The 26,831-nt window shown below is 34.8% G+C and overlaps 2 protein-coding genes across 2 annotated transcripts in view; both read left to right on the top strand.

The window, feature by feature from the left end:
- LOC128985428 (uncharacterized) overlaps positions 1-26,831 on the top strand; it is a 433,133-nt gene that overhangs the window by 259,360 nt on the left and 146,942 nt on the right. The window lies entirely within an intron of this gene.
- Positions 852-17,434, top strand: LOC128985423 (uncharacterized). Its single transcript, XM_054404901.1, has 6 exons — positions 852-880; positions 9,907-10,200; positions 10,929-11,119; positions 11,457-11,708; positions 12,272-12,533; positions 14,089-17,434. The coding sequence occupies exons 2-6, from the start codon at positions 9,907-9,909 to the stop codon at positions 14,179-14,181; spliced, it is 1,092 nt and encodes a 363-aa protein (XP_054260876.1). The 5' UTR covers positions 852-880; the 3' UTR covers positions 14,182-17,434.

Genomic DNA, 26,831 nt, shown 5'->3' with positions numbered 1-26,831 from the left:
TGTTTAAGCTTAACAAGTTGGTTCTATAACATGCAATAGCATTAAAAAAGTTATGGGGTTCCCCAACAAGGGGCAGCACTATTATTATTTTGTTTTTGCATATATACCAACAGCTAATTTGAACTAAGCAGCAACAAAAAGCTGTGATATACAATGAGAACTGTCAAAGAAGGATTGTTTACAGTTATGTTTATGTTTTTGACTTAATGAATAATTTGTGATATTGTGTGACTATTTGATAATTTGATTGTTTCTATTGTTTAGGTGAAGTGGTAGAACATTATGGCTATGGCAGATGTGTTATACTATATCATACCGTAAATTTAAAGATCAAAATGTTTTCTGTGTGCTCCCCATTGCAAACGCAAAGCTTGAGTATAACTGCAATAAGCGTTTTATACTTATATGTCAACCCCGTACGAAAGACGGGTGCTCTGCTAGTTTCTATATGAGTTCACATATTTTTTATTCGACACAATAATTATTTCCTGTTAAAACAGTGAAAAATCTACGCTTTAGTGTCCAAATTGGACGATCCTATTTATATATACAACGGTCCGGAACCAAAGGTCGTCAACCACCAAATTTTGATATTTAACATTCGATAATGTCTCGGTCTGTGACATGATTTTTTTCATGAAAGAGATTATTCGCCAAGCCACTAAACAAAACATATCTCGATGCGCGTTAGAGTACCTGGTCTACGTCACGGTTCTGTCAGCCAATAGGAGAGCGGATCGCGGCGCGTGCACCAATCAGAGAGCGGCTGGCGGTTTCATTCAACTTACGTGGGCGATGGGTGGGACCAGAGTCTTTATAAGGGCTGCTGAAGCCACGCTCGTCCTGTTGCTGTGCTGCTGCTGAACTCCGCTGAGTCGAGGTGAGTACTAGCTTGTACTGTGGAACAATATGGTCAATATTTGTTTTATATGTGGCCTTTTTAGAAATTATTTAAATAAAACTATACATTTAGACGTAATTATATGTTTAAAACTTTTTGGGCGAATAAATAATACTCTGCTTGTTCGGGTTTTGCAAATAGTCAGTTGTAATTCGGAGCGTTAAGGAAACTAATTTGTTTACAAATGTAAACAATTTGTCAAACAAATTAAGGATACACTTCAATTATTGAGTAGTTTATAGTTCATAAACATAAAGCATAAAACGCCGTATTGGATTACATTTGAAGAGTGGACCATGGGAAGGTAAGTTGTTTTAGTTTAATTTTGTAATTTAAGGTACAGCAAACTATCTTTAATAGCATTACGAGAAATCTTAATTTACCACATTCAAACTATAGGGAACCTAACGTCAAGACTACTGTTGTCGTTTTTAATTTAATATAGAACTGCCCAAACTGTTTCTTAATGTATGCATTTCTTATTTTAGCTCTTTATCAAACTACCGGTAAAAAAAAATTTAAATGAGATAAATTTAAATGTTAATACTTTATCTAGATTTTAGAGGAAAGTATAATCACCCTTTCTTAATGGGATTGTTTCTAAACAAATGCAAATTATTCAGTTTTTTAATACTTTTCAACAGTATTTTCCATTCTTGAGTTCTCGTGAGGGATTTGTATGGAATATTTGATGATAATGTGTTTTGGTTCTGAGCAGATTCGTTGATAACAACAAATGCTTAAATAACTAGCTGGGCTCGTGACGTGTTTTCTTAACCCTTCACTCTAAAGGAAGGTGGTCGAATCTTCAAGCATGAGCATAGTTTAAGTAATCTATGAATACAAAAATATATTTTACTATCTCAAAATGTTGAGATGTAAAATAAAATATAACTCTTAGCTAAACTTAAGAAACCGAGTAATTTTCTGTTACAAAACTGTTTTCATAAAATATAAAACCTATAGTTAATGTAAAAATGTGTAATTATTTAGCATTCAATAATCATAACAAATAATAACACGATTTGAAACACCGAATGATCTGCGAACTTTGTATGGCTAGAATAACGTACTGTTGAAAATACTTTATAGGAATCCCAATTGTCTATTTTTTTATTGATTAGAAAAATATCAAATATCAACCCCCCCCCCCCTTAAGAAACTTATTAAGCCGTCCGTCGAGCTGTCCGTTATTAAAAGTCCCAATATGTGATATGTTGGATAATCTCTTGACATCTCCAACACGTCGTGTCGGTTGCCATGGAGACTAATGTACCTGTACCATGTAGCCTGTACTTTAGCATGTAGCTGAGCTGTGCCAGGGGGAGGGTGAGGGGGTACGCAATCGAACGCACCGCCAACCCCCGCACTGCGCCAGCCTGTTGCGCTGCCTCTGTCTTTATTGCTCTTTTTCTTCCTCTCTCTTCGTCCTCTCTATTTCCTATCGGTGTCCTATTTCCACAATGGCGATTTAATTATTAACGTATACTGTCTGAAATGCGACAGGCGAATCTCTTAGATTCGATAAAGTGGTTACATAAAGATCAGGTAGTTTAATTTTACAAAATTGTGATTTTGGCGATTTTTAAAGATGTTGAACATATGTGAGGAACGTATATAATATAAAATCACTATTTATTATATTCGTACACTGTGTGACAAAAGTGTATTTTAAAACTATTTGTCATTACATTTTTTGTCCTAAGACGCTAGGCACTAACCTGGGATCATTTTTCACATTACTTCAAACTTGATCCAGGGGTTGCGGCTTACCACTTAGATAAAATCCATTGGTGATTTGGCAGGATTTGAACCCGTGATCCCATGGACCAAAGTCTCGCTCTATCAGTAGACCACCTCGCTCCCCACTTAAAGACAAAAGAAGGATGAATGTCAAACGAATGTGACTGCAGATTTGATTATGACTAAGATAGTCTGGTTCTTTAGTTAGGACCATATTTATTAAATGCACAAAGATCAAGGACATTTTAGAACCATCAAAATTCTTCTGACTTTTATCAGACTAGAACCGGCAACCTCATGAGAATACTGTGTCCGTTTCGCTACCCAGTATTACTTCTAGCTAATAAGTAAGAACTCTTTCCACTTAAACATGTAGATCAACTGTTCAACAGTGCGTTTCAAACGCTATTTCCATTTTCCGAAACTCAAAAGCAAAATGAACGCTAACAACGATGTCAATATCTAATTATCACTTCCAATTACACAAACACGGACATTCTAAATGATATTTGACTATGCCTGTTTACGTTACATATATACCACTTTACTTCTGAATTCGTATCAAGGTGAAACTTATTTTATATGGCGGGAAAAATGTCAGGAATGCTGATAAAGGTCGGGAGCGCCATACACAGAGCAACAATAGTTGAAGAAACAACGACCTGTAATCCAAGGAGTAATATCTGAGGCCGAGGTCAAGACATACCGCCGCCATCTTGGAAGGATCCAGTGTAAAATTATTATTGTCAGAGGCAACAGCGAAAATCACCTCTGTTCTTATCGTCAAGCGAATACTGTAATTCGTTTATTCGTTTTGTTTCTATTGAAAAAATTAAATAAACAAATTATGTCAACGGTTTTTAATATTGCTTGTTTGGATTGCAATAGACTATGAAATTACACTGTAACAGTAATATATCTTACACAGTATAAAGGAAATAGAATTGCCATTTCAATACTAAAATAGCCTTGACGTCAGAATATGCAATTGGGTTATCGTAAATACTAGGACTTAGATTATTTAAGGTTGTTGCATTCGACTACTGTACTTTTAAGCAAACTCGTTAACCATACTGACCCATTAAACGTCACTCAAATCATCAGTTGTTTGGTAAAAATATTTGCTTTCCATAAAAACAGTTTTTGCTAAGCCCAAAAACGCGTATTACCTACTTTTTTACATTAAAAAAAACCATGTCTTCTGTAAAGTATTTTGAATATGCTACTCATAAAATGAAGTCTTGAAAAAGTGATAGTGCATTAAAAAGTGCTTCGAGGAATTCCATAGAATTTTCATTCTATATAATCCTTTCAAGTAAATAATGATCTCAATCCCTGATGATGTATAATCTATAAACGACCCACAATTTCTCTATGAAAATCACTCATTATCTCTTAAGTTTTGACATAGAATCAAATTTTATCCCTTGAAAAGTTCTCGTCCCTTCCGCCCTATTGAGATTATCGGTTACATCAATTTAGTGGAGTGCTTCTTTCTCTCGCCATGTGATCTCCCTTTTCCCTTTCCCCCTCGGACCTGCACCTTGCCGTGGTGAGGGGGCTTACGGGCCTTCAGGGCTCAACTAAGCAGTCAGCCCATCTAAGCACTCCACAATCCTGGCCCTAAAACAATCAGTTCTTTCCGTATGGACTTAAAACAAACAGTTCTTTCCATATGGGCATCTTGCCTTACTGATAAACTTCAGTAAAGTTTGCTGATAATCTGTTCTTTCCATCAAGTCCTATTGGTAATCAGTTCTTTCCGTCTTGCCCTACTAATAATCACTACCTTCAAGGCTGAAGAGGGCAAAGTCCTTGAACAGCCTCATTGGGCATCACCCACTTCGCTATCACGTCAAATCTATACATTTCGTCTCCCACAAACCTCAACTTTTGATACGAGATTTATTGTTGATATTACAATAATCTAAAGGCAATCAATTCCATACGGACAGTAATTTTAAACAGTAAATACATAACAAAATATTTAAACCTCAAAAAAAGGTTTCAACAAAATTATCGTGTGAAACCTTAAATGTCTCTTTGCTGAAGTGGAAAACAATATTTTGCAAACATTTGCTGATCGGATTGTTGTGGGGGTGAGCCACGTGTAGATCCGCCACCCCCGAATACAGGTCACCGCCCGGTGTCGACCTCTCTCAAATCTCAATTTATTTACCTTCTCTCTATTTTGATTGACTTTTAATCACCTCTCTAATCCCTCTGAAGTAAAGAAAGTTGGAGTAATTAATTACTTTGAAATGTTTCCAAACTCATTTAGCTGTTCAAAAAAGTCAACTTTTGTATTGGCTTTGATTTGAAACGCCTGACTGCTATCCTATTTGGGAGAGGATATCATTCAGACGAAAAGTGTCTTGGGCACTTTTTAGATGTAAGCTTAATGAATTTTCAGGTTTTCACTTGGCTTCTTATTTATAAGCGTCGGCTAAAGTAGACCGCATGCAAATGGTCCTTTGAAATTATTTGTTTACGTTTTAAAATGTATTACGTAAACAACTGTTCTAATTTCTAGTGGTCCATTTTCGTGCGGGTTGCTCTAGGCAGTTGGACATGATACTCATTTCCCCATTAGTATTAGTATTAATACGGCAGTATAGTCATGGTTGGTTATTATACTAATCTTTTCAGGTGCTACTGTGCTTCACTAATATATATTTAGGGATCAGTCACCATTGTCGCGATCACGACGATAATGTTCGGACAACTTTTTAACCTTTTGTAAATAAATAGGCACGCCGAAAAATTAAACGACGAAACATATCATACTGAATTTAAATGTTTATAAACCACCGGGTTAAGTGTTTTGGTAAAATAAAAAACATGGGGGTTATAGATTTTAGCAGGGTAAATGAAAGTATTTATGGTCAAATATCTATAGGGTGTTTAACTTTCCAGGTTTCAGCACGACTTGAAGTAGTTAGTCATTCTACCTTAGCTATATAGGGTCATATTCTGTCAAATGTGGCTTGGTATAACGCATCGGCAGGATATGAAATATTGTTATATATTGTCACACCTTTTTGGTACAGAAGGTTGGCGATATATAATGTATGTAGGATGCCTACTAATTGAAACACCAATATATTCATATAAATATATGAAAAATAAATAATATTTTTTATATAAATTAGCTTAGTACTGATATTTAAAAAGTTAAATCTTTTATGCAGACTTTAACATTTTATACATTTATATAGTAGGCTTAGGGAGTGATAGGGTATGTAGTTTCAAAAATTAATTAAAATATTAATAAAGCTAACTTAGTGTATAAGAAGTAATCAAAGTACAGGGAATTGAACCTTTTACATCATTTTTCACTAATTGATTGCTGAAATTGAAGAATCACGATTTGAACACAAAGTTTATTTGTTCGAGTCACGCAATGATTGTAAGGCTCGTTTCAGTTCCCTGTGCTTTGATGAGTGTTCGTTTCCAGGCTATATCTCCTTGTGTATGTTCCCAGGCCCGACCAGGACCCGGCCCCTACAACGTCGCTCAGCCTCCGTACGGCCGATACGCCGTTTAGACTCCTCTGCTTTGGCTCCGATCGCTTGACTTCTTCAATCGTCTACTTATCACCCCTTACTTATAGATCCGTACGCAATACAGTATGTGTTGACAATAAGACATTCCCGTAGGCCCTTCGTTCATAAGAGATATATTTTTTAATATTTCTATGTACTGTCGCGGACGCGCGTCTCCCCGGCCTAGGGTGACCGCGTCCCGACCCCTTCCTAACGCTTTCCGACAATAAGCCGACAATAAATAGGCGAACCGATGTTAGATTTTACTAGACTTCTCGGTGTGCTTAATCCGAACTGTTGAGTCAATTTTGTCGTTGACGTAAGTGTTAGTTAGATTCCCGGGCCTCGAGCCGATATCGCTCAAGTCTTGTCGAGAGGAAAAGAAATAGTTTTAGGTGTGTTTAAGTCGTTCGCATCACGCACATGTGAAACGGTTCATTCTAAACTGTTCGTAGCTCATATCTCATATCCAACCACCATATCCGCCTCGCGGGGCCCCTTCTGTTCTCCCGTATCGATTTTACTCGGAAATATATTAGTGATAAGTTAATATTTGTAAATATCTAGTTTTAACTAAATGATTTCCTTTTCGACGACTCCGGTTTAGGCCTAATAACCGGGTTGCTCGAGAACCAGACTGATATATTAAATGACAGCTTATTTTTAATAGTCACCGTTATACGTATATATTTTCGTGTGTTTCGCTATATCACGACTGACCGCTAGGCTTCTTTCGAGTAAGTGTTTCGGTGTTTGAGTAAAACGTTGATTTCCTGGGATCCTTTCAGCGTTACAGACAATTCCGGCTGTATTTCAATGATTGCTCGAACGTTGTTGTTCTCCGATGTGTCGCAAATGTAGTTAGTTACTTGAACGCTTTCAATGTTTTTCATTTAATTTTCAGCATTAATAAGTCTTTCTTGGAAGTAACTCTACAAATGATGCGTTTGACAATAGGTCCTGAAATCCTTTTCAAGTCAGAAAATCACAAATTTCATTTTTCCAAGAGCAGTAGTTAACTTTTAACATCATCTACATTATTTAACACGTTTTTTACGAGAAAGATAAGTAGAGGCCTAATACTTATCTTTCATCTCTCGGTGACGACTTAGCATTAAAACTAGATATATTCGCATAATGAATGTACAATCACAAATCCCTCTCTTCCATTCGCTAAGCTAGTTTTATTACATTGTAAATTCTTCAGGGTATTTTATCACTTCCAATTTCTCAATTAATCTTACTTAAACAATTTCTATTCTCTATTGTTGTACTAACAGACTTTTGCTAATAACTAAACAAATTATTTTTATAATAATATTTAGGACGGCGTTGGTCGTCATTGTTATGTACATGACTTGATGATTTCCAGCGAGATAGATTTACAGTAGTAAAATATATACATTAATAGTCCAAATATAGTTTGAATACATATCACAGGTATGACTTTGGTAGTTTTATAATTTACGATGATTTAACTAACGAAATATATGCTTTTAAATACATTCTTGCTTCCGTTATCGCGGCCTAAGAGACCGGAAGCAAGTATTCGCTATGGTCATCAAGTCATCCACATTTTCTCGCACATTTGCTAGTAATTGACAATAACGTATTTTACACGAGTGCAACATAGACAATATTTGGACAATTTCTTCAATTATAACTGTTGTAAGTAAATAGTTATTATTAATGCTGAAATATATTACGATTCAATCATGCAGTTAGTGTTTGTTTTTTATACCTTTAGATTAAGTTACTCCTGGAGTTAGTACTATATTGAGAGTTGGTACGTAAAAGAAAATGTATACAGCATATAACTGTGCGTAAATAAGTATATGACAGTTTAAGAACATGTTGGGTATAATTTTTGGAAATATACGAGAGTTCTTGGACTGTTGGTAAGTTGTATCATAGATAAAATATACTCCCGTTGTATGCAGGCCTAAACAGCTGTTAAAATTATTCCTCGAACCGTCTCGTGCGTAAGCTATAATGCAAAGTTAAATATATAAAACTGTAACCATTTAAACTATACTGATCACCAGTTTATAAAAAAAAAATTATAAAGCTAAATGGTTTTTAAATGCTTATATTTAGATTGTTGTCCTTTTATTTATATATTTAGTTTGCAAAACTCAAAACCACTCTCAGCACTTGAAATTATGTTAAATAAAATTACTGTGCAAGTTTCACTGAACTAAAATATATAGCCTAAGATAACAGTGATATTCGAGATAAAAATCTCACCTTATTATTGAAAAATTGAATAACCCTTCATTTTGATCAATTTAAAACCTTTAGAAATGTCAAATACAAATGGATATGATCATTCAGAGTCAGTCATAAAGTATTTTGTCTTAAATGTCTTGAATTTAAATTAAAAACAAACAGGCTTGGGAGCTCTATTGGAACAACAAGCAATATGGCTGTATACTTAGAAATCAATGAAATTGTAATATTTAGCTCTATTTTAGTAAAAACAAAATTTGCTTATTATAAAAAAACTTTATTAAGTATCACGTATCGATGCAGACAGTTAAATATGCTTCATTGGATGACGTTACAACTGTTACATTTCCTTAAATAGTAACAATTTGTAACCATGATAAGTAATACATCTTGTAACAAGAAGTAAGGTAAAGATAGAAAACAGAAGCTTTGATGTGAAAAACAAGAGGTTCAATTATTTGTAAAGATAACAAACAAGGAACTCACCAGAGAAAATGGACGACACGACGACACTGCATTCTAGCGGTCACCTCTGCAACTAGACTTGTCGCCAACACATTGTTACTCTGTTAAAATGTTTAAACAGTTATTAAATAAATAAATAAACCATAGAAACAAAACCATCACTCCAATAGTAGTACCAATGAAAATAATGCGTACTTATTTTATTTCATGAAATATTACATCGAAACGAATTAATAAAAAAAAAATTAAAATTTGTAATGTTTGAAAGTGTTAAAATAGTGCTACATATTCTATTAGTTTATTGAAATAAAATAATTGTATTTACAAAAGTAACTCGTATTATGTATAGATTTTGATCGAAAAATCCTAAATAAAACAAGCTATAGTATTTTTATTTTTATTTATCTCTTTTGTCGTTAATATTTTCACGTGAATATATTTTTTAATATTCCTATTTATATTAAAACCACCATGTATCCTTATTGTACCTACCTTATTTGTTTCTTTTTTTTGTACTGTTCAACTTAGAGTCAATTGTTAAATTTTTAAAATATTAAATGAAACAAATTCCAACCTTATATACCCAACATTTGTACCAAATGCACCCTTCAGTAAAACAGCTGGTCACCTGAGTTAAAGGAATTTCTGAACGAAATTTTTAAGGCTAACTTGTGTCATCGAGTACCGTGGAAAAACAACCCATCTTTTGGCCAGATATTTCATCCACATTGTAAATTGCGTCCACAGGCTCTGACTAAGCTGTTTGTTTGGAGTGTTGTGGAATATTTTATTCTCATCCTAATTTTTTTAGATACCACCACACAGTAAGGGCAAAAACTCCATCCAGAAGACATGGTTTACACAGACCGCTCCAGTTTTGATTAGTTTCAAATTTAAAATGTAAGGCATTAGTGGGCATGAAGGCATCATTACTGAAAGGTGTACGTGGTACAAATTTCTCCCCACAAACCCCTCCCTTCCCTAACCCCTGAAACAGAACCAAAAGTGATGGTTTTGTTTCAGATGACACCAGTGTTCTCGGCAGTCCCGCTGCTGGCGGTTGTGCTGATGATGGTACGACTGTCCGTCGCTGTGGCCGCCTACCCCCAGTACTCCAAGAGCCACTACTCTCGCTCGCTCTGGACTCCTCTACCTCTCAACTACTACTACCCTCCACGATCCACAAGGCCGATCTACTACCCAGACTCTGACTACTACTATCCCCAAGAGCCTCCCAGCTACTACCCGATCTACCAGTCCGTCATGCCTAACTACTATCTGGACCAGCAGAGGCCCTACTACTACGGATACGATGATGTAGGTTGGATTTTGTTGGAATGACTGTTGTAGATGTTGAAATGTAACAATAAGCTGGTAGGTCCTCTCAATTTTAACGCTGTAAATAAAATTAATCGTCGGGACTCCTCTCACTATCCCGGTTCAATCTAGTAGGCCAAAGATCTGTCACAAATCTAAACCAAAAATCTGTCTGTGTGTTAAATGTCTGTTACAGTTTCCAATACAGCAAAACTGTTACAAGTTTAGCTATAAAGTCAAAATTCACTTGCAAGATTAAAGTAAACTTTCCATATTCATGCCAAAATGAACGGTCTACACTTATATGTTGAGTTTATGTGTAAAAGTTAAGGTCATGTTTAGACACGTACAAATATTTACAATTAAAATTAAAATTTCTTTCTACTACAGTAGATTGGTGGCTTTTATATAAGTAGATGAGTCATTTTCGAGTTTTGCTACCAATTAGCTTGCATTGCGAGTCGGGTGAGAGAGTACGAGGAGATCTTTTGTGTTCCACTGGGTATCACCAGTCAGTTCACATAATATTCTTTAATCTTCCTTCAACTTTTTCCTATAAAAGTGGAAACACTTAAATTCATACTGTATGTTGAAATAATCTTGATGTATTATAGTGAAGGGCCATAAGATGTTCAATTTTATGCCAAAATAAATATATCTGAGCAAATGATGACTTAAACGATGTCTAATCCTCCACCAATACTGACACGAACATATTCATGTTGCAGGTTACAGATCCAGTAGAAGACGTTCCAGAGGAAGTTGATATGGAGGAAGGAAGCGAAAGAGGAGAAGCTGCTCCTTATGGCCAGGAGATGTGGTACCAGGACTCGAGACTACAGGATAGCAATGCTGACGTCAACGCTAGATTCCTGCAGAACCTGATCCTTGCACAGATGTACAACGATGCTAACCGAAGGTAGGTACATTGTCTGTAGGTACATTTACGTTTTTCTACGCCTACAGCATGTTTTTAGTGTTTTTGTAAGGGTCAAAACGTAGGTCTTGATTCTATCTACCTTAAACCTTTTTGATGCAGCCCAATTACAAATGGCCCCTTAGTTCTTCAGATTTCGCAGCGAGCACTAGAAATTGTATATATTTTAAGTGAATATGAACAACTGATAGTCTAGTAAAGAATTTAAATTCTTAGTCTATACTAGGAGGTCAAACTAAAAAGGAGATTATAAACGAGTAGTAGGATTTTAGTGCAGGACATTTCGAGCGACACGAAACAATAATAATTAACTCCATAGGTTCCCGGTAAGAGAAGAAGAAGAAAGTGACCGCTGGGTGTACGGAGAGCCGGTGAAGACGAGCAAGACAAAGACCATCTCTAAGGAAGATGAGGATGTGAGAGAACTGAAGAGTCTTGTCCGAGGACCAGAGAGAGAAAAGATTATGGCTGGGACTGAACGAATGGAGAGATCTGACAAGAAGAGAAAGAACAGGAAGGAGGAGAACATCTTTGCCGCTCAGTCCAAGGCCAACGACTGGAGTGAATTCAGGTAAGCTTTGATTTACGTTGTTTGCTAATAATTTAAGTTTTTAGCTCATTGATATCAGCTATGTATGTTTTCAAAGAGTCGTGTAAAAAGATTCCTTCGGTTACAAAACCGTGGAGTGTTTTAAAAGAAGGAACGTGAGGAATGGTGCAAGGCTTTACTGATGAGACTGCTCTTGGGCAATACTGACCTTCAGTAATAGAAGCAGATCAAATGTTTTTGGACCGAATGTGTTTTGGATTGTCTCATTGCAATTTTTGGCCGTAAACTTGTTGGGCTCAGGAATATTTAGACGTTTGTTATGTACCTAAATAAAGATAAATCATTATTCACTGTAATACGGTCTTGCAACAAGAGCAGACGAATAAGGTTCTTGATGTCCTTAAAAATATCCCTAAACTATTATTGTGATGGTTACCAAAGCTGTTTGATATTGAAATCTTGAAATGAGGAACGGTTGAAGAACATGTTGGTGTTGAAACAAAACCCCCTTACCAATTCACTTGACTACATTGAGCAAAAACACATAGGCTACACTTCCAATACCAATCTGTTCCTTTTCTCAGATCCAGTCAATACAAGAGGAACAACAACGACATTAAGTTCTCCAGTCGCAAGTCCAAGACGTCGACCACCGCAGCTCCTCCAGAGGCGACCCCAGCGCCAATGCGAGGTCAGAAGGAGGTCGTCCTGCCTCGACCAGCCAACCCAGCCCGAGCTCCGGACTTTCAGAAGTTTGTGAACGTTAGGAGTGAGCCACGACGACACGAGCCTTCGGTCTACGACACCATCAAGAGGTTGCTGCACATGGAGGACAAACTGGATGAGGTAGGAATGCCGAAGTTGTAATAATAATTTTGCTTTGAAAACTAAGTTACTGTCAATACAGCTTGAGAAAATCGTGAATTCTTTTCCATTGGGAATGAATTATATGATTTATAGTGACCAGGGTGATACAACTTGCGCAAAAGAGTGGAAAATTGATTAGAAAATGCAGACATTTTATATTTAGCACATGTCATTTTCTAATTTAGAACCTAGTAAGGAAGAGTGCTAAAACAACATGGTGAGGTGTTTTTTACTTTGTTTTATGAGTTAAAAATAGAATTCATCACTAAAACAAAAAAAATGGGTTTTTTATTCAAAAGGTTAAATACGACATTTTCTAACACGCTTAACACAAGCCTCATTTGTTATGACTAACCACAGAGAAGCAAGATCATTTTATGTGGATCAACGAAAAGGGGTCATTCATATGACGTACATAAACACAAAACTAAGTCACACTGTTATAAATATCAGTCACAAGTTATTTTACCCAACAAAAAACTATTCAATATTTTCAGAGTTCCTAAAACATCCCTTTAGATCTGAAGGTTAATGACAGTGATGGGGAGGGAAAACGGAATTTTCCTCGAATGAAGATCCCATTACATGGAACCGTCTAATCAATTTGACGCGGGCCATGAGCGACGGCTTAGCGGGAATTAGCACTCGACAGAAGTGTGGGTAGAGACAAATAGCGTGTTTTTCCACGAAAGTAGGCGGAAGGGATGGTTGGGGAAGGGAAGGGCAGCTTGTATTGATCCCCGAGCCATTCATGCCCGCTGACGTCAAACCTGGGTTGTTGCCAGCAAACATCTCATTCAAGCATCGGGGTTATGACGTAAGAGCGAAGTAACCAAACCCCTGTGGAATATTTGGATTGGTACTGTGTGGACCCACCCCTAAGGTTGATAGGATTTCCTCGACATTGTGATATAAATACTGGTCTTAGCAGAAACATCTGTCAACTGACGTGAATGCCTTTTCTCTGTTATTATATCCTGAATATGTAATTTACGATATTATTAAAATAGGATTTGATATTGAAATATTTTGTTGGCCACAGTAAAATAGGTCACACACACGAGGACCAGTGTTACACCAAGATCAGCTGTTTAGCCGGAAACAATAATAGCCAAATAATTATGGTCAACTGAGACCAGTTTTGAACAATCAAAAAGTCAAAAAGTCTGCCTTTCTCTATTCCATTCACAAAATTTAGGTGGCATGAGGGGAAGTTCCCTCACTTTTTTTGCTCAAAATATGATGTGTTATTTAACGCAGCTGATTTATGTTTTGGCAAACCTCAGCTGTTAAGCTATTTTTTTAAGGTATGTTCACGTGGAGGGGCTAGGTTTCTTCCTCTGAAACTACCTACATTTTGTGATTGGAGCTATAAGTCAGAAGTTTTTTGATGGGCATTCTTAATGCACTTTTACATTGACGAATGAAACCTATTTGTCATAAACATCACTCCAATCATAGAGACGAATGAATGTATAAATACTACCAATAAAGCATGCTATAACGTAATTGTAAATTTATCTTTTGGGTCCAGGCCGAGCCCGAGAGCCGACTGAAGAAGAGGTCCTACATCCCAAGCGAGGAGTCCCTAGTGGCTCAACTAGGAGGCCTGAAGAAGATGGCCTAATTCTCTGGCGGAAGAAAACCAGAGGCCTAAACATTGACAACGGCTTTAACTGACCCGCCCAACGAATCACTGACGTACACTGATCACAACTACACCTCACTAAGAGACAATACAAACATAATTCCCCTGTAAGGCAATATTAGACTGCGACTCGAGCAGTTAGTGGAAAATCTTCAGTCAAACCTAACCTAACAGATTTCCAAGATGGTCGTGCATTGATTGCGCAAAAAGTTCTTTAATTGCGCCAAGCCCTCAAAGGGTCCAAAAAAATCTTTCTTGGTTGCGCCAACCTCAAGCCAGGTAGGGGTGAGTTGCCGGCCGAAGGAATGTTCTTGGTTGCGTGTCATCCTAACCTACCCTAACCTAACCTACTAAAGTCAAAGAGAGCCGCCATTTGGTGAAGTTAGCAACTCAGATCAGTTTGCGCAATTAATGCCCGCCCTCCAAAACAATTTACTAAATTCAAAAATTTCGATTAAACTAATTTAAAACTTATTTAGAGCACTTTCAAATTTTTAGAAATTTTAGGCCTAGTTGCATTAAAAAAAATTGTAAGTAGAGGTTTAGGTTTGACTATGTGAATGAACTTTCAAATTTGGCTGTGTAATTAGTTTCTGAAGTGAATTTATGTTGTGATAATTTGTACCGCACATGTATGTTACTAGCCAACACATCTGTGCTCTGTTTGCACTACAAAACTACCTGAAAGTCACTACTGTCAAAGTTCCACATTAAAGCAGTCTTGTGATATTTTACTGACAAAGTTTGCTGTTTTACAATAATAATATGTGTGTTGTCCTTTAAGTAATCTTTGAAGTTCGTTAACCAGTTCTTGAGGCAAGATCAAACTAATTTGTATATTGTTTTATCAAGGCAATGTTAAGTTGAAATATTAATTTTGAACAAACTTGATAAATTTGATAACTGAATCTGGTTAAATATATTTTTAAATTGTATGTACATAATTTAACCCAGTATAATAGTTTTTGTACATAACATTTTCAATATTGGCTTTGTTTATTAAAAAAAAAACATATTCTTGGTTAAAAAAAATTGACATCAGTTCTTTTTGTATACAAATCTGTTAATTTACATAGAAATAAATGGTTGTAATCGATATACTGAACTAGGATGATTTTCTAAATAAGTAGTTTTGTATAAAGAAACAGTGCGCTTCCACATAAAATATAATAAAATAAAAATAATAAAAATATATTTGTGATTTGCCATTTTTCGTCTCAGTTGCACAACAGCTCTAACTTCGGTCAATTCTTGTTGGTATCTAATGTATATTATAGTCAGTGTATATATTTTTGTTCTTCATTTTTTCAATTATTTAAACTGCCTTTTACACAGCTCTAGCCTATGTGTTGAAGCTCGTGATGATTTGTGTATAGAATAGATAATGATTAATGATAATTATTTTACACTGACCAGTTTTACTTAATGTACAAAATGTTCAAAACTACAAAAATTACGAAAATAAACTAAGTATACTGAAAAGATAAATTTTTATACATTACGTAATATATTGTCATTTTGGAATATTAAAATCATGAATTACCAACGAATGATCTATATTAGAAAATTAGTTTCAAATTGAGCTTGAATTGAGCATTTAGATTACTACGACCAATATTCTAATGTTATACGAGAATATTTTCCACAACAGGATGTACATTAAATAATAATTGGACTTTTGCAGGTTCTGATTCACGAAAACCCGAAGATTAATTAAATAAATGTACAAGTTCGTGAATCAACCCCTGTATTTACTGACTGATAGATGCCCTCGAATATAGGAGAGAGAGAGAATACACTCTGATACAAAAAAACCCCTTTGGAATTACCCGTGCATATTGTTTAGTTTAGAATACGTTAAGATATTATCGTTATTATGTGTGCTTCAGTATTTTTATTTCAATAGTTCTAAATTGTGACATAGTACTCTTTATGCAAATTAAACAGTTCTAAATAAGTAGCCATTTTTATCTGTGACAACTTAACGTATCGTGGCCACGTTGAAAATATGTAATAGAGCATATTTGTGGCATACTTGCCAGATTCAAATCTAAATATATTAAAAATCACGTTTTGTTTTGCTATTTAGTTATTCAGCTTTTTGTTGCATGTGGACAAAAAGTCTACGACACCCAAAAATTCAGTGTTTTGTACATGTTGGATATTATGCAAAAACAAATGTTAGCTCACGTTACACTATTTGTTTCTGTGAAGTTATTTAAGTGATTCAGTGCAAATAAAAGTTCAGTAAAAAGTATAAAATTATGAGCTAGCATTTGTTCACAAGGGTGGCCCTCTCTGGCAGTGTTTACGATTACAATTATAGCCGGCTTCTGACTGAAAGAGATGACAGTTTTACAAATTCAACAAAATTACCACTACTAAAAAAATCTTTGAATCTATAGCATGTAGAAAATTTCACCGAAACTAAAACAATGTTAAACAAATTCAAATTCATTCAAAAATCACTTTAAAAACGATTTGGCTGGCTTTAAATTTACTTGTGTCATCGCAAACATTAAATATTAGAACGCAAAATGGCTCCTCTCCAGTCAGAAGTCCCCATTAAGACTGGTAGATTTCCTATCGTTCGCTTTTCTAGGTTCCCTTTGCAAGGCTGGTATTTCACAGTCAATTGCTGAGTTTCTAAAGCTATGGCCTATTTCTTGCTCAACTCATGCATTTTGCTTTGCAAAAACCTTCGGAACCTCTCCTTTCGTAGACTAAATCGACTAACATTCCCTGTTGTTTAATTTTCAAATATTCATATAATTTGACATGGTCGAATATTATTTCGATGAATCCTAATGGGTTTAGTTACTAATATTTGAACTTTTAAAATAACTGTAGACATTATTTTCATACTTTTTATTGCACGGTGATAAAATAACCTAAAATCGCATAATTCAAAAACTTACAGATAAATATATTTTACTTAGACCAAAAACTAAAACGTAGACTTACGATTATTTTCTCTACACATCGCGCTATCGCATTTATTTTTCTAGATCCCTTTGCCTAGATCGGGGCTAGCGCTTTGCACTAGACTTTACCTATCTGAACATATCCTGTGCTTATATATAAATATATCGATGTTACTTTTTATATGAAGTTGTTGTATATAATATTTACGTATTATATTTTGATAATTAACAAATATAGATTTGTATAAAAATAAACTAATGTGTTGAACCCAGATTGTATCGTTGTACCAATTTCGTTTATAAACGAATATGAGAAATATTGTGTTTCATTAAACGGTACCCTCTTCTCGTCGGAAGTTTATTTAAGTGAGATGTGTTAAATTTACTTTTATGGAGTTTTCAAGAAAGCATACAAGAAAAGGTAGTTGAGGGTAAGTAGGAGAAACACGTTACACAGGTGGCCAGCCTGTAGTGTGAGACTCTATCTGGACTCACTAACCCCCCCCCCCCCCACCACCCTCCACTACTCCGTTAGACACAGATCTGGCATTGTCCTACAATTGTATGATGAAAAGTAGACATTTAGAAATCACTAAGGTACCACTAGCGAAATGACGTCTTCGTAATAAGTAGTGTCCATTTATTTATTATTATTTTGAAAGGTTATATATCTCCACGAACCGGTAATGACCTATCTGCAAGAAGTCAAGTTTAAGGGTAAGTAGTATGTTAAATAGAGCACATGGTAAATTAACGTTGTCTCACTGATATTTTGCATAGTGCATGTGAGGCAGAACTATAATGACTGCGTGATGGGAGATATTTTATTATATCTACATATACCCGTGTTATTAATTTGTGATCACGTAAGTCACCTTAATAGTGAGGTCAGATTATAAGAATGGGATATTCATAGACACATAATAACCAATTTTCTTAAAACAAAGAGATAAGACAAATCTCTTCTTAATCAGAACTTCAGTTTTAGTTCTTCAGTTTTAGACTTTTATTGAAAGAAGACTCATTTTAGTCACACAAAACTGCCTATGTAGTTTTAGATTTTCTATAATCAAGTACAAACTTACTACGAAAACATGTTTGTAATGAATCTTGAAAACATTCACAAGGGTTCTTTGATGTACGAGATTGCATGGGGATGATAAATATAACATTTTTAATATAATACCAAATACCATTCCCTGGTTAAAAGTTTATTGTATACAATTGAAACAAACAATAGTACACAGAGGTCAAACTACATTGTCCCTAACAACGTATATATTTGGACTCTAGTATAAAAAATCAGGAGTATATAAAACATACAGAACCTGACCTTTGTGATACAAATTCTAAAACATTATCCATCCATGATAAAATAGCTAAATGATACATTAAAAATACAACTAAATAATTTTATTAGCGAGTAAGACATAGATAGTCTGTGGCTCAGTTGGTAGCACGACAAATTGTGACACCAAGGCAACGATGTCGTGGGTTCGATTCCCGGTGCCGCAAATTAAAATGTATCATTACAACCCATTTTTGGACTGTACTGACTAACATCCTGCTTAGATTGATACAGTGTACGCACAGACCTTTGAGAAACATGTAGGCAGCAAGATACAAAACCAAAAGAGGGCACTGACCTCTTTAAAAAATAGCAAAACGCTTATTTGACCTTAAGTACGACACATAGTACATTTCACTGTGAATACATAGTCTTACCAAATGCAAATTACATGTTAAAATTGTGTGTTATGCTATACACATTCAAAAATACGAAATATCTTATTTTCACGAAAATGTTTCTGGTTAAATAAGGATGAGATTTAATAGCTTATTATGTTCACTTAAATGTATGGTTTGATATATTGATCATGGTGACCAGAGTTTTTTATAAGTATATTGGAAAACAGACAGGTTGTCAATATAGTTAGTTCGAGACTTTGTCGTTGGCAGCAGCACTTGACTCTACACCCCCGCATTGCTTGTAATGATTAGTTGTAGCTACAAATTCAGGAGTATGATTAAATGGCGAAGATGTTTATAGAAATGGAAATGAGTCAGGGTTGCTTCTAATTTGTGTCCAAAATACCGTGTATCACAACTTTGATGGAAATAAATCAATATTGAGTAGTATGATTAGTATTTCTAACAATATGTTTGTATCAATTGGCATATAAAGAGATCAGTAAAATAGGGGATCTTTAGATTTTTACTAAAAGTATACACTACTGTGAACTAATTATTATTATTGCGTTAAAATGTATAATAAAAATTAACTTAGCCAATCGAGCAAACGACAGTCTACAGTAAAACTCTCAATATTACGATTAATCTTACCACACTGGAACAGTAACTTTTATTTACTTGACCATCTAAAACAATAGGAAAACGTCTATCGTAAACATTATAAAGTAAACATATCAGACAACATAACGTTTAGATATAAAAATCGAATAAATCGTACTATTTTCAAACACAAATCTCCACGTTGTTTTGAGGTTTGACCAATTCACTCTAAAACTTCCCAAATGTAAGAAAGGAGTTTGAAAACAGTTTTCTCTCCATTGGTGATATTTCGTTGGAGTGGAAATGTTTTTGTTTTTGAGACGCGGCGTAACGGCGTCGATGCCCTCAGCTTTTCTTACAGATTTATACAATGTTTTATTATAATCTCATGGATATTGAGTGAAACATATTGTTTATAAAATTTATTAAAATTATACTAAAAATAATATAAACCTGAATCACAACAAAATAGTTGCTTTCGCGAATTAAAGAAAATTGTACTAATATCTAATATTTCAATATTGTAGATAGCTTTTATAGTTTTGTACAACATGATAATTCTATAATCATAGAAAGTCATAGAAATTAGTCTAGTCATAGAAATTACTTAAGATAGACTACCTATTTGATTGAAGTCTCACTGATTATGTTTTTGGTCTTTATTATAAGTTGCAGTTTTGCTCGATTTCGAGCAACGGATTATCTATATCTAATAATTGTACTAATATCTTGTAGTAGTAATATTTTATAATAGTTTTGCTTATATTAAATTTGGAAAACTACTATTTTTACTGAGTCTATATTATTTTAATACTGAAACATATTAATTTTATTCTAAAATATCTGTTTAAATTTTATCACAAATTTAGCTGTTTTTAAATTTTATTTTTAACTAAAAATATAATGAAATGAGTAACACAATTTAATAGTCAATGCTACCATTGAATATAATAAAATAAAAAGTAAAAATACCAGTGCTTCTTTTTAAATATTAGTTTGTTGAATAAGTAAACATATTTTTAAAGTGTGTTTAATCTAACAAAACATTAAAATGCACGTTAAGAACGGTTTACAGTTTGTCAGTTATAGTATACTGCATACAGTTATAGTATACTACAAGAAGCTATAAATAACTTCTTGATCAGCATTGTACGTGTTATTAAATTTACGGAAAGTAAATAAAGATACGTCTTATAACACTTAAAACACATATTTACGCTTATACTATTACTCACAAGACGGTAAATATACAAAAGATGGTAAGTGGTGATCGATTTCGATTGGACACTCCAATCATCATCAGACCCAATAGGCGAATGACAAGAATCTTGAATGGCGTCCCTACTTATACGCTATTGGCTACCGGAAACACAGCCAATACATTTTTATAAGTACAACTGGAATCGAAATTTACTTGTTCATTAATCAACTTATTTCTATTTTTACATTTTTCCTTATAAGTATAGAATTCTTCCCAAGCATTCATCACAATCCCTTCTTACAATTCTTTAAAATACATAGATTATCCTCTACTTTTCCTATTGAGTGTCCATTTTGTAACAGGTGTTGTGCGACGTTTGAGCTTCTGGTTTGTTGTTTTCTGGTTTGTTGTTTCTCCACGCAGATATGTGGTTTTTGAAGAAGTTATAGTAACCGATATCGTAACCTTAGTCGTAATAGACAATTGCACAACTTGGCTATATGTATTCGTTTCCCTTTATTTATGACTTAATTATTGATCCGAATTGATTTTGATATCGATTCAATAGAGTTGTTGGATTTAACCGGCACAAATCATAGGAATATGATATATTAACTTCATACTCAGATATTTGTGAGTATTTTCAAAATATCTTTTAAGTATTTATGGTACCCTCCTAATAATAAGATGGTCGTCGGTTTAACTTTTAGTAAAGATGGATGTAGCTTATTGATGATCTTATAACCGTACCCAGATTTTTATTGGCATTTTAATAAAAGTTTCTGACTAACTAAACAGCTGATCTTAGTCATTAACAAAGCTACACAAGGCGTCTTACTCCATCCTACACCCATCCTTCAGTTATCCTTAGCCTATTTACCATATGGTTTTTAATGAACCAATGAGAACCGTGCGGTGTTGCCAAATCTAATAATACCAGCTGATTTGAAAATATTGCTTAGTATATTTTAATTAGTGTTGTCAACGGGTGATGTGGCAACGTCGCACTAGCCTTGTCTTGTGATTGGCTGCCACCAACTGAAAACTTACATGGTCCCGACAATAGTGAGGGTTACAGATGCAAGAGAAAAAAAATCTACTTTATAATTGCACTATAAAATTATAGTGCTTCAGTATTTTAGGGCAAAGAGCTGATAGTGTTCTTACATCATACGACCTGAAAAGCTGGAAATAGAAGTGATGACGTAGCCGAAGAGGGTTTCCATGACAACAGGATAAACAGTTTCCCCATCAGGGTCCTGACCTACTGTCGTAGACAACAGGGACATTTTCAGGACCATGGCTATTTAGAACCAAATGCTTTACTTCGCAAAAGCTAGCCTAAGATAAAAAAACAATGTTAAAAGACGCTGCAAATGCTGCGAAGAGTAATTTACCAATCTTTATCAGTACTGTATAGCATTTTATGAATTTCCTAAAAAACAAATGTAATTCATTGTAATTGAGCAAATACACAATTAAAATATATTTTAAAAAAACTTTATTTTACTCGTGTCAATCGCCTGCGTAACAAATCAAAACAAAGCGATTGCAAACAATGTAAATTTCTGTTTCCATGGAAACCAATAAATATTGTATTATCATCATGAACTTAACGTGGAAGATTTTGAAAGCCTTTGGTGTAGTCTTAGGGTATTCTGAGGTCTAGAATAAGAAATAAGTCTTCCTAACAAAAGAATTTCCCAAAGTATCATGATATCCGAAACAATTTGGAAATTAATGGGAATACGGACATTTTATTTTGTTATTGATGTAGTTGTCATGAGTATTATTTCAGAGATAGCGGCTATGTTTGACAAACTAATGGCTTTTATTGGCTGGTTTTTAGTTCGTTTGATATTATAGCGTGGAATTGAAATTAATATAATAGTTGTGCAGGTAAATCTTATTTAACCTCGTATATAATTTAGGCCAAGTTGTATTAAGTTTTGATAGTTTCAAACATAATGTAATCTAATATTGTGATGGATAGCAATAGCATAACATGTTTACTACCAATAATCACCCTCATCTGTATGCACATGAGAACATTTTGTAACGTGCACATATTTGTTACCATTCTGATATTAAACAATTTAGTGGAAAAGATCATTTTAATGTGTGTGTTGAAGAAGAGTAATGCCATCAAATGCATGTTTTACACTTAAATACAAAATACAATACTGTACTATTCAATTTAATTTGTATCAGTGGCGGTTTAAGGACATTGTCAAAGGGGGCTAACAGGGACTGGGGCGGTGGCGTCGTCCTGTAATCCAACTTCTAGGTCACAAATTGTGGATATTTAGGGGCATGCACTGTGGATGCGATACTCCCTAGTGTGGATCAACGTCCGCACTAGTGAGTACTACGACTATCCGCAGTAATATCCTGATAGTTATATCAGTCCTTTAATACCAAGGCAAAAATGTGGTTCAGATTCCACTATAAACTGTAGGTCCCTTTGTTGCCATTAGCTGTATGGGCTATTAATTAACAGCTGGGTCTAAAGGAACATTTTAGCCATAGTCACTAACAAGACTACAAGATCGCGCCACTCATCCTACACTCATCTCTATTCATACTCGGCTTAAAATAAATACTTTGTATGGTCGCCAGGAAAAGTGTAAAGTATACACAGTTTGTGGGATGTGGGAAACCCCCTAAGAAAGAGGGACTCGGGGGTTCTCCAAGGAAAATTTGGTATTTTTAACGTCTACAATTGTATAAAAACAAACGTTAAGATTTAAGGTCGAAATGTATGTTTTATTTTATTTTTCCAATGTCCAATGACAAGGGGTTCAGCTCCTATAGCCCCCCTTGGAACTACCACTCCACCGAAATAACACATAAATAAATTATTGTTGATGAATAAGCTACTTAGACATAAAGTTTTAGTACTTTTGGACGGCAAAACTTATTTTCCATCCCTATTACTAAATAATTTTCAAGTAAAAAAGTTAATCCCTCTATAATAAAAAATGCAACACGTTATCCAAGTTGAATTTCTAAGCAAATGTAAAACTATTAAAAATCAACACTTTTGACACAATACGTGTTATTTTCAATGGAATAAGTTAACTGAAGACGAGCGGTGAATCCGAATCGATAACCCAATGATTTTGTTAAAGCCGTTAGGGTTGGGGGAGGAGGTTAGGCGCCAAAATGTCGCGACTGCGGCATCGCCAACTATACGAAAATAGCTTGAGTCTGAGATGTGCGGGTTGGGGTTGAAAATAAATGAATCCCGCCCCAGACTTGTAAAACATTTGCCGACATCCTTACCTTCCGTGTGGATTTCGTACAGTCTTATGTGGTTTGTAGCTATACTTTGTATCCACATCTCAACTGGTAATAATAATAATAATAATAATAATAATAATAAATCCAGTAAATTCGTCTTCATAGAACGCCCTCTACTCAAGATTTCGTACTGCGTCTGAATGAAAAAAGAACACAACTGACCTAAACGTACCTTTTGCAACAAGTAATTAGTCTTTAGTCCAAACTCACTGATCGATAAAATAAAGGAAGGGTCAAATTTAATCAAGATTAGAAATACAAATGATGATGGTAATCGCAGTTCTTTTGAGTTATGTACGTAATCTTATCCTTAACAGTAAACCTTAAACTTTGATTAAACTATTTCACTTTTTAATGCATTTTCAAACTACTTGGATTATTTATACAGTTTCATTATAATATTCATATAAAATTTACTTATAAAATGCTTATCTTTCTGCCAAAACTAGTGAGGGATTCTTACACTATAGACACAACCAGTTTTAACACATTGAAAAATCTCGATTTTGAAAACTAGTATTTTTAAGGTTTAGGTTGTAAATGTATATGTTTAACCGTCTATATCAGAGCTTACACCATTGGAATTTATCTAGTTTAATCTCATCTTAATTTATCAACTCATAATTTCATTATTTGCTAAGTTTCTGTTGTCAAAGGAATTAACAATTAGTATGTGATACTTCTCTAGCATGGTATTTAGTAGTTGCAGTTGTTATTGTAGTTACAGTAGCTATCGTAGACCACGGTTAACTATTTGTAAACCGGAATCAGTCGTCGCGACGGCGCCAAGTCCCCCCACAACCAAATCGACCCTCAGCAAAACTATTACGAGTCGCTCTACATAAAATAATATTTTTATACCATTACAGTAAAGAAAATAGCATAGTGCTCACAATTTCCTAAAACTGTCGTAAACTTACTACAGTAGTTGAAGATACAGCAATCAGAAATCATGTTTGTATTAATATATGCTACAGAAGGATAAGATTTGTCTCAACTCCACTTTAGTTTAATTTGACGGCAACAAACGAAAACCTTTGCTAACACTCAAGAACCTCCATGATGATATTTTCAAAGGTCAAATGGGTTGAACGCTGGTACACTAGACAAGTTTTCGGATTTTTTGAAAACCTCAGTAGGCCTACCTAATTATGGGATACGTTAGAAAACTTGCTTAACCACCCGAGGTTGCAATTCCTTTCGTGACGTCATTCATTCATTTGGGGTTCACCGTGTCGTGGTTAGGCGTTCAGCTCGTGTACGCGAGAAACATAAAGTTTTAATTCCCTGAGGAAGAGGGGACGTTGTTTTGGTCCCGCGAAACGTCGGAGTAAATCCATGGACGATTTTTTAGTGTTTTGTGTGTCTTCGTGTATTACATTTTGACGAGTCCTGGATTAATAAATAAGGTGAGTGAAGCCCGCAAGCTGATCAATACAGGGGTTCACCGAGAGCTGAACCCCTTCTGGGGCTGTTTTAGGACAGTCCCAAACAGCCACCTGATAATTCTTTTCTGAAAGCTACCTCTCTGGCTGAAAAAGTTGTACTTGAGGTTAGTATTAAGTTTTCTTGTCCTTCCTTAAATTTGTTAATTTTAAAAGAGGTCTGTCTTTAGACTTTGCATGTGTTTTGTCCACATATGTCTCAGGTCTGTTAGTGGAACCATTTATTAAAGAGTAGATAGTCCTTTAACTTATGGTTAACGTATCTAGCACAGTAGTGGCACAGAAAACGTACTACTATAACGTTTTCTGTGGTAGTGGTGAGGCGGTACAGCAGGTGAATGAACTGTGTAAATTGTGGTGGGAACTATATACGACATGGATTCGCTACAACGCTGCCAAGAATTCGTTGTCTATTGCGCTACCAACTGAACCACCGACTTAACTACTTAAAGCTGCGCATACGCCAAATTTTTCATCATATTTGCTATCAATTGCTGCAAACTTTTGTATAAAATATTACACAAAAGTTTATAACAATCTAAAGATAGCAACTTTTTTGTAAACATTTCTATTTTGTTTACAATGCTTGTTTAGAAACCGCCGTTTAAACTCCCATTTTTAAACTGGTCAAAATATTTGTCAACAATACGTCATATGCTTTCAACATGTTGTCAACTCTGGAGTAAAACTTAAACTTTTTAAGGTGCTGTCCAGATTGAACCATGTGTGTGTGTTTGGTGGTTCCATTTAATTTTAGACTGCTTTTCCCTATGAAATAATATTCTACTTCACTTCCCAAGAACAGACCGTCGTTAGTAAATAATTAAATCGATAGAACGTCTTGGCCAAATTATAGGTTCTAGATGGTATCGTTGACGACAATGTTATATTAAGTGGTCGTTGACGTCAGCGTATTGATTCAGCTATTCTTAGTCAGATAAACTGCGAACACTTGTGATAAGTGCTGTAATTTCCGTACCAAAATACACATTGTTCATGTTGTTATGCACAAAGGAAATAATCTTGATTTTGCCTCGACACGTTTAGTTTATATGTTATAAGATTTTTCCGCAATAAAACCGTCAGTTTTTAATGGAATTCTGTGAAAACGTGAAATTGTATATTTATTCAAAGGTGTTCGCCGACCAACAATATCGGAATATGAAAATGGGGGTTTATGGGTAAATATATTTTTTTTATTAATTCTTCTCAAAACGCAATCGTGAAGAGAAGCTTTTCTCTAAACTATTTTGTATAGATCAGAAAATAATTTAGTATGTTTATAAGTGGACTGTTGTAGTTTGCTTTTTATTGATATATTCTGACCATCCTTATTTTACATTTCTTTAAAAAAACACGCCAGTTACATCCCCTGTAGCAGAAAACCCAAGTACCGTATTCGTTTAACCCAATTTTATTTAAATAGGAAAATAATCGGCCATATTTAACCAGATATTTAAGTAA

The sequence above is a fragment of the Macrosteles quadrilineatus genome, unplaced genomic scaffold, assembly GCF_028750875.1.
Source record: "Macrosteles quadrilineatus isolate MER2022 unplaced genomic scaffold, UCM_ALF_1.0 Scaffold_2__2_contigs__length_208266976, whole genome shotgun sequence".
NCBI classification, from domain to species: Eukaryota; Metazoa; Arthropoda; class Insecta; order Hemiptera; family Cicadellidae; genus Macrosteles; species Macrosteles quadrilineatus.
This window is presented reverse-complemented; position numbering and strand designations above follow the sequence as displayed.

Coding starts and splice junctions, on each gene's coding strand:
- LOC128985423 (XM_054404901.1), top strand. CDS start 9,907: ATGACACCAGTGTTCTCGGCAGTCCCGCTGCTGGCGGTTGTGCTGATG. Junction 10,201..10,928: donor ACTACTACGGATACGATGAT/GTAGGTTGGATT, acceptor TTCATGTTGCAG/GTTACAGATCCAGTAGAAGA. Junction 11,709..12,271: donor AACGACTGGAGTGAATTCAG/GTAAGCTTTGAT, acceptor TCCTTTTCTCAG/ATCCAGTCAATACAAGAGGA.